The sequence below is a fragment of the Drosophila ananassae genome, chromosome 2L (genome assembly GCF_017639315.1).
Source record: "Drosophila ananassae strain 14024-0371.13 chromosome 2L, ASM1763931v2, whole genome shotgun sequence".
NCBI lineage: Eukaryota > Metazoa > Arthropoda > Insecta > Diptera > Drosophilidae > Drosophila > Drosophila ananassae.
The window spans coordinates 13516448-13528676 of NC_057927.1; the positions used below are offsets into that span (position 1 = coordinate 13516448).

At 43.7% G+C, this 12229-nt stretch overlaps 4 protein-coding genes across 4 annotated transcripts; 3 read left to right on the forward strand and 1 right to left on the reverse strand.

Annotated features, from left to right (window-relative positions):
* Window positions 1-15: 15 nt before the first annotated feature.
* On the forward strand, window positions 16-2016 carry LOC6501134. Its single transcript, XM_001954579.3, has 3 exons — window positions 16-322; window positions 625-1022; window positions 1079-2016. Exons 1-3 carry the CDS (start codon window positions 23-25, stop codon window positions 1938-1940), a joined length of 1560 nt encoding a protein of 519 aa, XP_001954615.2. The 5' UTR covers window positions 16-22; the 3' UTR covers window positions 1941-2016.
* LOC6499450 lies at window positions 1943-3906 on the reverse strand. Its single transcript, XM_001954580.4, has 2 exons — window positions 3648-3906; window positions 1943-3588 (listed from the first exon to the last, which is right to left on the reverse strand). The coding sequence occupies exons 1-2, from the start codon at window positions 3780-3782 to the stop codon at window positions 2089-2091; spliced, it is 1635 nt and encodes a 544-aa protein (XP_001954616.1). The 5' UTR covers window positions 3783-3906; the 3' UTR covers window positions 1943-2088.
* A 150-nt stretch (window positions 3907-4056) lies between these two features.
* Window positions 4057-6164, forward strand: LOC6501135 (general transcription factor IIF subunit 1). Its single transcript, XM_001954581.4, has 4 exons — window positions 4057-4221; window positions 4278-5194; window positions 5250-5840; window positions 5902-6164. The coding sequence occupies exons 1-4, from the start codon at window positions 4198-4200 to the stop codon at window positions 6101-6103; spliced, it is 1734 nt and encodes a 577-aa protein (XP_001954617.1). The 5' UTR covers window positions 4057-4197; the 3' UTR covers window positions 6104-6164.
* A 179-nt stretch (window positions 6165-6343) lies between these two features.
* Window positions 6344-11607, forward strand: LOC6501136 (E3 ubiquitin-protein ligase RNF13). Its single transcript, XM_014911413.3, has 9 exons — window positions 6344-6695; window positions 8255-8505; window positions 8565-8740; window positions 8801-8895; window positions 8962-9155; window positions 9225-9420; window positions 9478-9843; window positions 9907-10057; window positions 10121-11607. Exons 2-9 carry the CDS (start codon window positions 8395-8397, stop codon window positions 10473-10475), a joined length of 1644 nt encoding a protein of 547 aa, XP_014766899.1. The 5' UTR covers window positions 6344-6695; window positions 8255-8394; the 3' UTR covers window positions 10476-11607.
* The last annotated feature ends 622 nt before the right edge of the window (window positions 11608-12229 follow it).

The following is a 12229-nucleotide window of genomic DNA, read 5'->3' on the forward strand; positions in this document are numbered from 1 at the left end:
AACTAACTCCTAGTACTCGATAATGTCTGAAAGAAAAACGTTGGTTCTAAGCGCTCTCTTGGTTTTCGGTTTAGTGATTCATATGACCTCAGGTCAGGACTCGACGACAGTAGCTCCTGATCCGACAGCAACGACGCCAGCAGATCCTGGATCAAATACAACTACGCCCGGAGGCGGAAATGAAACTCAGGCCGGAGGATCAAGCACAACGCCGGCGCCTGGGTCTTCTGGAAATAATGAAGGACCGGATACAACGGTCGACTACTGCGAACCCTCACTGTGCCCGCATGGACACCTTCATGTGGCATGTAACGCCTCAATGGTGAGCATACTATCAGATATCAGATACTATTTCAGATACTGGAACTAATAGTATAAATATAAACTAATTTCTCAAGTTTAGTGTGTAGTTTTAAGAAAATATGTTTTATAAATTATATATATTCCTAAAGGTAAGACGGTGAAGTAACTTAATGGAAATTAAAGGCTTACTTGGAACTTCACGCCCAAGTTTTCAAGCTTTACAGAGTGTCGTCATTTTAAACTTTTAGCGCAGAAATTTAAATTAAAACATTTACAGTCTTAATGTCTAATTTTTTACAAAATATTTAATGATTATTTAAGACTATCACGCATCGCTTATGCGAATTGGACGCCGATATTGTGCCCATCAATGAGAGGCTCCAGCACTTCATAGTTACCGTCTTCAACACATTGAGGAATGACGTGTCCAAAGGTGGCTTAAACGGATTGAGTCCTGCTGCCAGGATGGCCTCTGTACAGTGGGATCCAGATCTCGCTTTCTTGGCCGAGTTCAATGTACGGAATTGTCATCTGAGCCATGACGAATGCAGGAACACTAAAAAGTTTCCCCATGCCGGCCAGACTGTGGCGTATCGGGCCTTTAAAGGTAATATCCCTGACCTGGAGGACATCATAAAGGATTGCTTCGGATTATGGTTGAACGAAAATCTTAATGTCCATATAGCAGACATACTGAAGTTCAAAGGACTCAAAAATAAGTATGAAATCGGAAAACTTGGACGAAACTGTATTGAAATTTCAAATTTATTCCCAGACCGCCAATGTACAACTTCTTGCAACTGATGTTGGAAAGTAACGATCATTTCGGCTGTGCCATCCTGCAGCAGACCCACAATGGATGGTTCCAAACCTATCTGACCTGCAACTTTGCCGTGGGACTGGTTAAGGGCAAACACATCTATACCACCAGCCAGCTAGCGGGATCAGGATGCAAAACAGGATCCCATTCAATCTTCCACAATCTGTGCTCCCCGGACGAAAAGTATGACACTGAGGTGCCAAAGGCCGATTTCGCCTACCTTCGGGCAGAGGAGGAGGAGCCAGATCCCAAAATATGGATAACTGAAAGCGACGAATCGGACACCAAAGACTACATAGAATACGAAAAACATGGGATTCACGTTATGATGCCCAATCACGAGGAATTCGTCTTTTTACAAGGAGATGCTGCACCCGTCACCACTGTGGCAGCGGGTGGTGATACCACCACAGCTCCAGCCGGAGGTGACACCACAACAGCAGCAGGAGGAGACAATACGACTGGAGGACCAGATGGTAACAACCAGACAATGGCCAGCACCGGTGAAGAACATAATAGTACCGATGCAGAATCTCTAGTCGAGCCCACCACTTTGCCACCCGACCTAACTGCCCTTCAGCGAAAGTTCGCACGCTTTATATTCCTGATGGACCTGGCGGAAACGGCCTCCTCCCACCGAAAGTTCGTGATCACAACTAGCAACCACGAGATAACCGATAAACGACACGAAACGTCCCACAATGAGACTGAGAAAGCAGCCAGGAGCCGCAAGCGGCAATGGCGGAGTCGTCTGGCGGGCAGATCCATGAAGCTGAAACCGCAGCTCCGATCTCGAAGAATGCAAATACGAATATAAAGTAAGCATTACTAAAAAAGGACAATATTTGACATTTAATATAATAAATAAAGAGTCTCAAGATTATAATACAAAAGTCCTAATTGTTACGGTTTGGAATATTTATTTAGAAGCTAAAAGAAAGCTTTATTGTCAACATCGACTACATCTATACCTTCTCAGTGTTCATCGTCTTCCAGATGGCTTCGATGCGCCGACTACCTTCGCGTAGGTGGCTTAACATGGCCTCGAAACCTGATTCTGGAATGACGCCGGCTCTGCGGCAGCTGGGGACGTGACGATCGTATCGCCACTTGGTCTTGAACGACATGTCGCAGTGCTCGCACACCATACTTTCCCCATTCATCCCATCACCGTCTTCTTCACCCGAATAATCCCCCACAGAGTGCTTATTCGACTGTCTGCCGGGACTTGGCCATTTGGGTTCCGGCTTGATGATCAACTGTGTCTTGTTTTTGCGCCGCAGTTCATCCTGATGATTGTAACGAATGTGATTCAAGATCTTTGAGGTACTAGTCTTTGTGCGATCGCAAAGGCTGCACTTAAGGTAGGAACGGTAGGGAAGGTGCTTGAAGCAGTGCTTCTGCAACTGCGACCGCTTAGTGGATGGCTGTACTTCGTGGCACTGCAGGCACACTGCCTGGTGACCTGGCTCCTGAATCTTGAAACTATTCTCGATAATGTGCTCAAAGTCGTGCTTATTGAACACATGCGCCCTCCAGCCTTCCATCGATGCGATCTCCTTGCCACACTTGGGACAGAGATAGGAGATTAGCTTCATTAGTCCGTTGGTTGACACCTCAGAGTCAGAATCGCGGTTGGGCGAGGCAGAAATACGTCGTCGCTTGGCTGCCTGACTTTGAGAATCCGATTTCATTTCCTTTTTCAGCTTGGCTACTTCTTCCTTTCCGAGCGCATCGATTTCGATTAGGACCACTTCCTCGGTAGACCTGTCTTCCCTTTTCTCCTTTCCGGCCGGAGTGGACTCGTCGAAAAACTGCTGACAGAGGGCATCCAATTCCGCTTCGAACTTTGGTTGCTTTCCCTCCTCCTTTCGGACAATGTCCTCGTATGCGTCCAAACATCGGTCCAGGTTCTGTTCACTCGCATTTGTCTTAGATGCGACCGAGGAAACTGATCCAGATGAGCCCGCCGTTGCTTGTGCCGCGGCAGTGGGGGATTTGTCTACCTCAGTGTGGAGATCAATGTCCATCAGAGCCTTTTGTAGCAAATCCTTGCGCTGTTTTGGACCGCTGCCCCGAGGGCGACCACGTTTGGCTGGCACATTGACATGCGGCAGCGCATTTGCATTAGCAGGTGCTGCTGCTGCTGGTCCGGCAGTGGATTCCTTATCCTGCTGTTGCTGCCGCTTCATCTGACGCAGCTTCGTCTCATACTTCTCGATCTCGCGCAAGTGTGTGTCTAGCAGATGTGTGTTGAGTGCCCGGCGCCTGGTGTATGCCATGCGGCAGTGCACGCATCGGTAGGTCTCACTGTGCTCCAGGTGCATAAAGTAATGGTACTGGAGCAGGGCGATTGTCTTATGGGCGTTCTCCACCCACTTAAAGCACAGCTGGCACTCGTGAAAACGTTCATCGATCTGGATAAAGTTGAAGTCCGAGTAGGTCTTCTTCAGATACTCATGTTTCTGCGGGAATTAATCAAATTATTTAACAATCTTTTGTGCAAAATTGCTTTAAAACTTGCCGTATTCAGATGCTGACGCCATTCGACCTGTGTGCGAAACGCCTTACCGCACTCCGGGCAAATGTATACCATATGTGCCTCCAGGCGGGCGTTTAATCGGCTCTGCTCATCCGATAATGTCACATTTCGCGACATTTTCCCTATATACCAATGCCTTATCTGTTTTCAAAAAAATAAACAAAATTAATAGCGCTTATTCGAACCTAGAGATGGGCTTATCTAGATACGGATTATTTACGATAAGAAGCTTATCGATATCAATAGGTCTTCTGTTTAAAAACAGTATATTCAAAATAAATAATATATTTTAGGAACATATAATGCACATCGTTTTTAGAACGTTTTTGAATTTTAAAAAACAATTAACAATTTAAATAAGACTTTTGGTTAATAAGAAAATATATCGATATTTTTTACAACACAACTTGAAATTGTTGCACATCACCAGAAGCAAGGCAGACTGCTGCAGTCGCGGGACAAGTAATTTTATAACTGGTACTCAGATTGCAATAGTTTTAAGCCATAAAGAGGAAATTCATCAAGTATTACAATGTCAAGTGCAGCAAAGCCGTCGGTAAGTAACCGATTCATTCGACCAAAACCTCTTTTTAACTCTCGATCTCTTGGCAGCCAACCGCTGCCAGTGGGAGCTCCACGTCTGCAGCTGCCGCTTCTGCCTCAGCCTCCAATTCAGCTGCTTCCTCCTCGTCCAATGTGCAGGAGTTCAAAATCCGGGTGCCCAAGATGCGGAAGAAGCACCATGTTATGAGATTCAACGCCACCCTAAATGTGGATTTCGCCCAATGGCGAAATGTGAAGCTGGAGCGAGAGAACAATATGAAGGAGTTCCGTGGCATGGATGAGGATCAGCCCAAATTTGGCGCCGGCTCTGAGTACAACAGGGATCAGCGAGAGGAGGCGCGACGCAAAAAGTTTGGTATCATTGCCAGGAAATACCGCCCTGAAGCACAGCCTTGGATTCTAAAAGTGGGCGGCAAAACAGGAAAGAAGTTCAAGGGCATCCGTGAAGGGGGAGTGGGTGAGAATGCAGCATTTTATGTGTTCACCCATGCGCCCGATGGTGCAATTGAGGCATATCCTCTTAACGAATGGTACAACTTCCAACCCATCCAGCGCTACAAGTCCCTGTCAGCTGAGGAGGCGGAACAGGAGTTTGGGCGGCGAAAAAAGGTTATGAACTACTTTTCGCTCATGTTGCGGAAGCGGTTGCGAGGCGACGAGGAGGAAGAGCAGGATCCAGAGGAAGCCAAGCTCCTTAAGGCGGCCACGAAAAAGTCAAAGGAACTGAAGATCACTGATATGGACGAGTGGATTGATTCCGAAGATGAATCCGACTCGGAGGATGAGGAGGAAAAGAAAAAGAAGAAGGAGCAGGAAGATAGCGACGACGATAAGAGCAAGGGCAAAAAAGGAGCCGACAAAAAGAAGAAAAAGAAGCGGGATGTGGACGACGAGGCGTTCGAGGAGTCTGACGACGGTGATGAGGAAGGAAGAGAAATGGATTACGACACGAGTTCCAGTGAAGAGTATGTAACCATAATACTATACTATGTCTTCACTTCTCAATATATCCAATTTTAGTGAGCCGGATCCGGAGGCCAAGCTGGACAAGGATATGAAGGGCGTTGCCGAAGAGGATGCCCTGCGGAAGCTACTCACCTCCGATGAGGAGGAAGACGACGAGAAGAAGTCTGATGAATCGGACAAGGATGAAGCCGATGGCGAGAAGAAAAAGAAGGATAAGAGCAAGGATGATGCCTCCAAGGACAAAAAGAAAAAGAAAGTGGGCAAGGACGACAAGAAGGGCAAGTCAAACGGCAGTGGTGGCGATTCTTCCACGGACTTTAGCTCAGATAGCACCGACTCCGAAGACGACCTTAGCAATGGCCCACCCAAAAAGAAGCCAGCCTCCAAGGAGAAAGAACGAGAGAAGGATAAGGAAAGTGCCACGACCAGCAGTAAAGCTTCCACGAGCAGCAGCAGCAATGCGAATAAATCAAGATCTGCCACCCCGACCTTGTCGCCAGACGCCAGCAAGCGTAAGATGAACAGCCTTCCCAGCGATCTTACCGGCTCGGACACCAGCAACAGTCCTACCAGCACTCCGGCCAAGCGACCCAAGAATGAGATCAGCACTTCGCTGCCCACCTCTTTCTCCGGGGCGAAAGTGGAGTAAGTTTCTTTTGGAAATTCTCTTTGAAGTTCCCGTTTAACAAAATACTTTCCTTTTCAGGGACTATGGAATTACTGAGGAGGCAGTACGTCGCTACCTGAAGAGGAAACCACTCACCGCCACCGAACTTCTCACGAAATTCAAAAACAAGAAGACTGGCGTCTCGAGCGATCGTTTGGTCGAGACCATGACCAAAATCCTCAAAAAGATCAATCCCGTCAAGCATACGATTCAGGGAAAAATGTATCTCTGGATCAAGTAGGCTTCAAAAATGTGATTTTTATTCTTTCATAATCCAAATGCATAATTGTTCCACTAACATATATCTGATCATTTAGTTGAATATATTAATGATTTATTCAAACAGCAAAAAAATTCTCAATTCTAATTCGATAACTTCTAAAAAGTTAATTTGAGTTTGTAACGGATTCCAACTAGGTGGCAACTCCGTGTGGGGGCTGCCAACTTGGGAGGGAGCGAATCCCCAACGCGATAACTACACCAACAATCGATGTTTGTCAGGAACACTGTCATCTCCAACACTTTTGTGTGTGGGATGCAAATTCTAATACCCAATAATTAGCGAGCGAACCCAAAGTGGCCCCCTAGAGCGAGTGTCATGCCCAGGAAAAACTCATCCAGGCGTCCCTGTTGAATTCTAACCTGGGCGGATTTGAACTCCGCAGATTTAACGCAAAGACATTAAGGTAAAACGCAATTAAGCGATGGCGACGAGTGCTGCTGGGGCGAACGAGTATTGAAAAGTCGGATTGGATATATGTATGAAGGAATAGTAATCCCACAAGCAAGTTAAAAACACCAAGCCCAGACCCAGTGAGACAAACAGAAATCAAGTGAGTTTGTGCTGAATGCATCTAAATAAAAAATAAAAGAAGGAAAAAAACACAGGAAATCGCCCAGCTCAGCTGCTTTGTTGTGTTAATTAAACGCACACACGCACACTCACCCACTCATACATACAAATTCACATGTCCGAGCAGATACGCCTGAAAAAAAGCATAACAAAGCGAATTTACGAAATTAAAGTACATTAACTTCTGCCTGCCTTTTCTAATTGGCCGAATTTTTCATTTATCCTGTTGATTTTTACCTGTTATCCTGTTACCACCTTGAATTTGTCATTATTTGTGTTCTGAAATAGTCTTCCAAAAAGGAAAACCTTGAGACCCACAGTCCCACCTTGTAAAGTTCAAGGTATGCCCCTCTGCATGTAACTGTTTGTGTGTGTGAGGGGGCGGTTGGGTGGCTGTCTAGAAACGAGTGTGTAAGGCGATATTGGCCTCTAAACTATGCGGTTTTAACAGAAATTGCTCTCAGATATAAATATTTAAAGGAATTCCCCCATTGGTAAACAAGTTGGAAATGTTTGGCATACTTTAGTTTTTTTTTATTATTTAATATATCCTACCTCTAACTATCGTTAAAGACTAAAACTTTGATGCAAATCGAGCAATAAAAAACAATAAATTCTTATTCAAGCCCCTTCTTTGATATTCAACCGGACGCACGCGTCTCCCCAGATTGAATTTCGCAGTGGAATGGCCTGCCTGGCCCTCTCTATGCCTCCCATTAATTGTTTACACATCCAATAAAAACAAAGTCACGTTCTCATTAAAGTCGCTGATTCGCTTGTCTATCGATGTGCTAATGCCCAGTGACGTTCCTCTTTGTTGAATTGTGAATTTAATACAATTTGTGGCATATTTGCACACCGTTCCAGTCGATCAGTGTGTGTGCCAAAAATGTTAACAACTTTAATAATTTTTTTTCGACAAAAAAAAAACTTTCCACATTTGTTTCTGGAGCCTAAAGCAATTCTACGAGGCGGTCTGTGGATCAGCGACTAAGTTCTGGTTCTCCTATCAGCGAACACCCGTCGTGAGTCATTTTGTTCTCAGCCGGCAAGCAGACTCATTCATTTTGATAACTACTGACCGCTCTCTACAGATTCACATTTTAGATTGGTGATAATATCCATTCAAGGCAACTCTGGCTTCCAAACGTCATAGTTCTTCTCCAGATTCAGCTGCATATTTTGTAGATATTTTCTGGAAAACTGCAATGAGAACTAAAATTACCATTGCCGGCGCTGTGTCAACAAACAAAACAGCTGTCGTCGAGCAGCGTGACTGAGGAAAAGTAAAATTTTGCAGAATCAACACCCCCCGCACATTATACACTTGCAGGGAAACACACAAAAAAATATGAACAATCGCAAGCCGTTTATCTTATCGGTTGAGCTGTTTGTTTGCCATTGAATCGACGATCCAAAAAGACCGCGGGTTGCCTTCGGGAGCGTCCTCATTAACACCATCGTTCAGCTTACTAGCACAGCAACTGCCAATTATTTTAATAATAAAATGTAACTAATATTAAACGTTTTAATTTTCAGGATCCTGGCACATAGATGAGAAATGCAAATAGTGCGAATGGTAAAGAAACAAAGCAGCAGCAGAGGACACCGTGGACTTGAGGAATAACAGAGTAAAAGAGGACTCTACCGGCAACAGACGTCGTGTCCTGGCTGGCAAAATGTGTCTGAAAAGCTGCCTCCTAATCACCCTTATGGGTCTCAGCCTTGTTTGTAATGAGGCGACTCTAGTCGATGGGCATGTTCTTGTCTTTCGTAGAGTCACAAATCAGGTAAGAAAAGTTCTATTCTATAATCAGATTAATTTAATAATATTGTGTAATTGTTACAGTTGATTGAAGAGTTTAATGCCATGCCAGCGCAATTCGGTCCACAATTGGCGTCTAATGGCATCAAAGTGTTCGTTGTACCGCCCATTCCCACCCAATCCTACGCTTGCGACCACCTGAGTAGGCCACCGCACCTTAATTATCCAACCGGCGCTAAATTTGTGGCTCTAATATCACGGTAACTATAGGCATGACTATTTCCCACAAGTTTTCATATTAATTTGAGTTGTTTTTGCAGCGGGGGTGAGTGCACATTTGAGCGGAAGGTGCGAGTGGCTCAGAACGCCAGCTATTCTGCTGTGATTGTTTACAATAATGAAGGAGATGACTTGGGTAATTATCTATTTAACCATATACTAATAGATTTATTTAAACTAATATTTTTTGTAAAAATTTTAGAGCAAATGTCGGCCGATAATAGGACTGGCATCCACATACCATCCGTTTTTGTGGGTCACACTTCGGGCAAAGCCCTAGCCTCGTATTTCACGCCCGAAGTGGTGCTAATCATCAACGATGAGCTTCCCTTCAACATCAATACCCAACTAATATTACCCTTTTCCATACTGATTGGCCTGTGCTTCATCATCATGGTAAGTGATCAGAGTTTTATTTTTATTTTATTCTCACTCTGACTTCTTTGTTTGCCGGCTGGCGGTTAGGTTATCTACATGATCTACAAGTGCATCAGAGAACAGAGACGTCTGCGTCGCCACCGACTGCCAAAGAGTATGCTGAAGAAGCTGCCGGTGCTCCGCTACACAAAGAACAATGTGAACAACAAGTACGACACCTGTGTGATCTGTCTGGAGGACTTTGTCGAGGACGACAAGTTGCGCGTTCTGCCCTGCTCACATCGTAAGTGAATCAGTTAACTCATAATAGCCTTTACTAAATTCGGATAATGTTATTTAGCCTACCACACACACTGCATCGATCCCTGGCTCACCGAAAATCGACGCGTTTGCCCCATTTGTAAGCGCAAGGTTTTTACGAAGGGCGCAACGCGTGTAAGTCGGAGTCGACAGCCTTCTTTGGATAACGTTACGGACACCGATGATGACACGACGCCACTACTGCAGCAACAATCCAGCACTCGCCAGACGACACAAACAAGCTCCGCATCTTCAGCGGTGGATGCTGCTGCTGCTGGTGGTAGCAGTTCAAATGTGGGTGCGGCAGCTGCTGCCGGAACAACTAGGCACGGCACATTCCGACGGGGGGATCCTGGAAGGAATCCGTTCGAGAACCAAGAGTCCCAAAGTTCGGACGACGAGAATGGTGCGTCTGCCGGTGAAATGCATTCATTAATTGTTACTCTAACTAATCGAATTGCTTGTGCAGCCCTGCTGGACTCGGCTGTGCGTCCGGCCACATCGTCCGGAGCTCCCCGTGAAAGGATCAATCCCTTCGATCGTGCCCCCAATTTGCCAGCCAATTTGGCTGAACAGTTCAATGGAGGACGTCCATCGATCTGGTCCCGATTCAACTTTAAGTAAGTAAACATTATCATTTCACATTAGATCTGTGATTTAAATTACTCGTTGAATTATTTCAGCTTCCTGTTCCGCCGCCAGCCGAATACGATTAGTGTTGCGGCGCCACCTTATCTGGAGCATGTAGAGTCCGGCACCAGTGCCATGGGCTTGCCTGTGACGGGGACAGTTGCCGTGGCCGTGGCGGTGGCCACACCCGCCTCGAACAACATCCTCAATCCGAATTTAAGCGGCTCCTTCAAGGACGACGACGATATGCCACCGCATCGCTCCATCTATGAACCAATTGCAATCAGTACGCCGGCAACGGAGTCGGCGATGGTCGATGATTCGGCGTTCCTGCAAACGCCAACGCAAGGCGGTATAGGCGTGGCCGCCTTGCCAAATAGCGGCACCGATCGCCAGTTTCTCATATGAGGGGATCAGTTCGATCGCCCCGAGTCCTTAGCCTGTAGGTTGTCACCGATCCTTAAGCCGAGAAATGTTGTATATGTTTCGGTTATTACTAGGAACGTTCTTCAATGTTTTTCGTTTTGGGTTCGCTATTTATATGCTGTCGGCTGCCAGCTGCCAGCTGTCAGCTGCTTTGTTTTAAACAATTAACTAATGTTTATTATTAATATTAATAAATATGTAGCCGAACCTTGTGTTGGCCTGTGCGCAGGACATCCACATCCACTACCCCAAGCCCCAAGCCTCCCCACAGACACAACAAACAACACACACAAAACACCCATACACGTCATTTATATGCGTATACAAATTGTGATTTATTTTATATACATTTTACAATTAAACCCAATCGGCATACTAGATAACGCCCCGCCTGCAAACTTCCAAAAATACAATAACAAACAAAACACAAAAAAAAAAAAGAAACTATAAAAGAATGCGTAAAATACATATAAGATTGAATTGTTTACCTGATTCGGATTAATCAAAGATTTTGTTTTTTTTTTAATTCTTATTTAAACACAAATACACGTTAAACCAACACAGAACCATTTAACTGATTTAAGAAATTATGTATGAGTTTAGATTTTGAAAGCATTGTTTTATGATGAGATCTGTTATTCGCGAAACAAAGGAAATTAAATCATATAATTGATTATGTGGCACTGGCCCTGTATATTGTACATTATTCTCGATTTAACTAATTTTAAGTTTACTATATACATATAGTGTATAATCCCCGATTTATGCCCGTTATTAGGTCAGAGAGCTAGAAATACTTTCAAATATGATCAAATTATATTTCGAGTCAATGTCGTTGCCACACTCCAATAAGAGTAGAAAACTTAAGCGCTAGTTTTGTGATTCTTTTTCCCCCAAGAAAATAAAAAATAAAAAAAACAAAGATTTAAAAAAAAACACCTATTAATTAAAAAAAAGAAAACAACTGATGAAAATGTTCACAACAAAACGAAATCAATTAGGGCATAGATGCATTCGAAAGTGGAATATATTTAGAGATGCTGTGGCGCAGTGTAATTTAAATTTAATTTACATTCAAATAATAAATAAACGTAATGGATATAAACAAACAAAATGTGGTTATTGTTTTATTATATGATAAAATAAATGGGAAAAATTATTTTATAGATAAGAAAATAATTTGAAACTATCCTTAAATTTGTTTATAATTTTGCTACCTAGGGTGCTACATAATTGTGCTTCATTAAGGACTTGGTATCATATTATATCACGGACTTTATAAAGATTTCACCCATTTTTTGATTAAAATCACCACCCTCGTCTATAAAGAATGTTTCCCTCCCCATCTCCCCATAGTGACTAGATATTAGTTATTCTATTCTTATTTTAATTATAATATCGAAGAATAATCCATTACCCAAAAGATTAAAATAGTCTTCCTTTTTTATAGGCTATAGCTAGTAATCCTTTTCATAGTTACTGGATCTGACCAAGAAACTTCCATCGTTATAGGCTCTGTAGGACTATAAAACTATCCTGCTACTTAGGAGAGAATAAATATATTTTTAAAATTTCCTCCAGCCTAGTCTATAAAGATTGTTTGCCAATCAATCTTGTCTTTCTTTTCAGGATAGGTACCTGATAGATAGATAGATAGATATATATATATGTTTTTTAATAGATTTAACCATTGGTAGTCCTGTGCACTACCTTAATTTAATGATATCTGGGTCTGA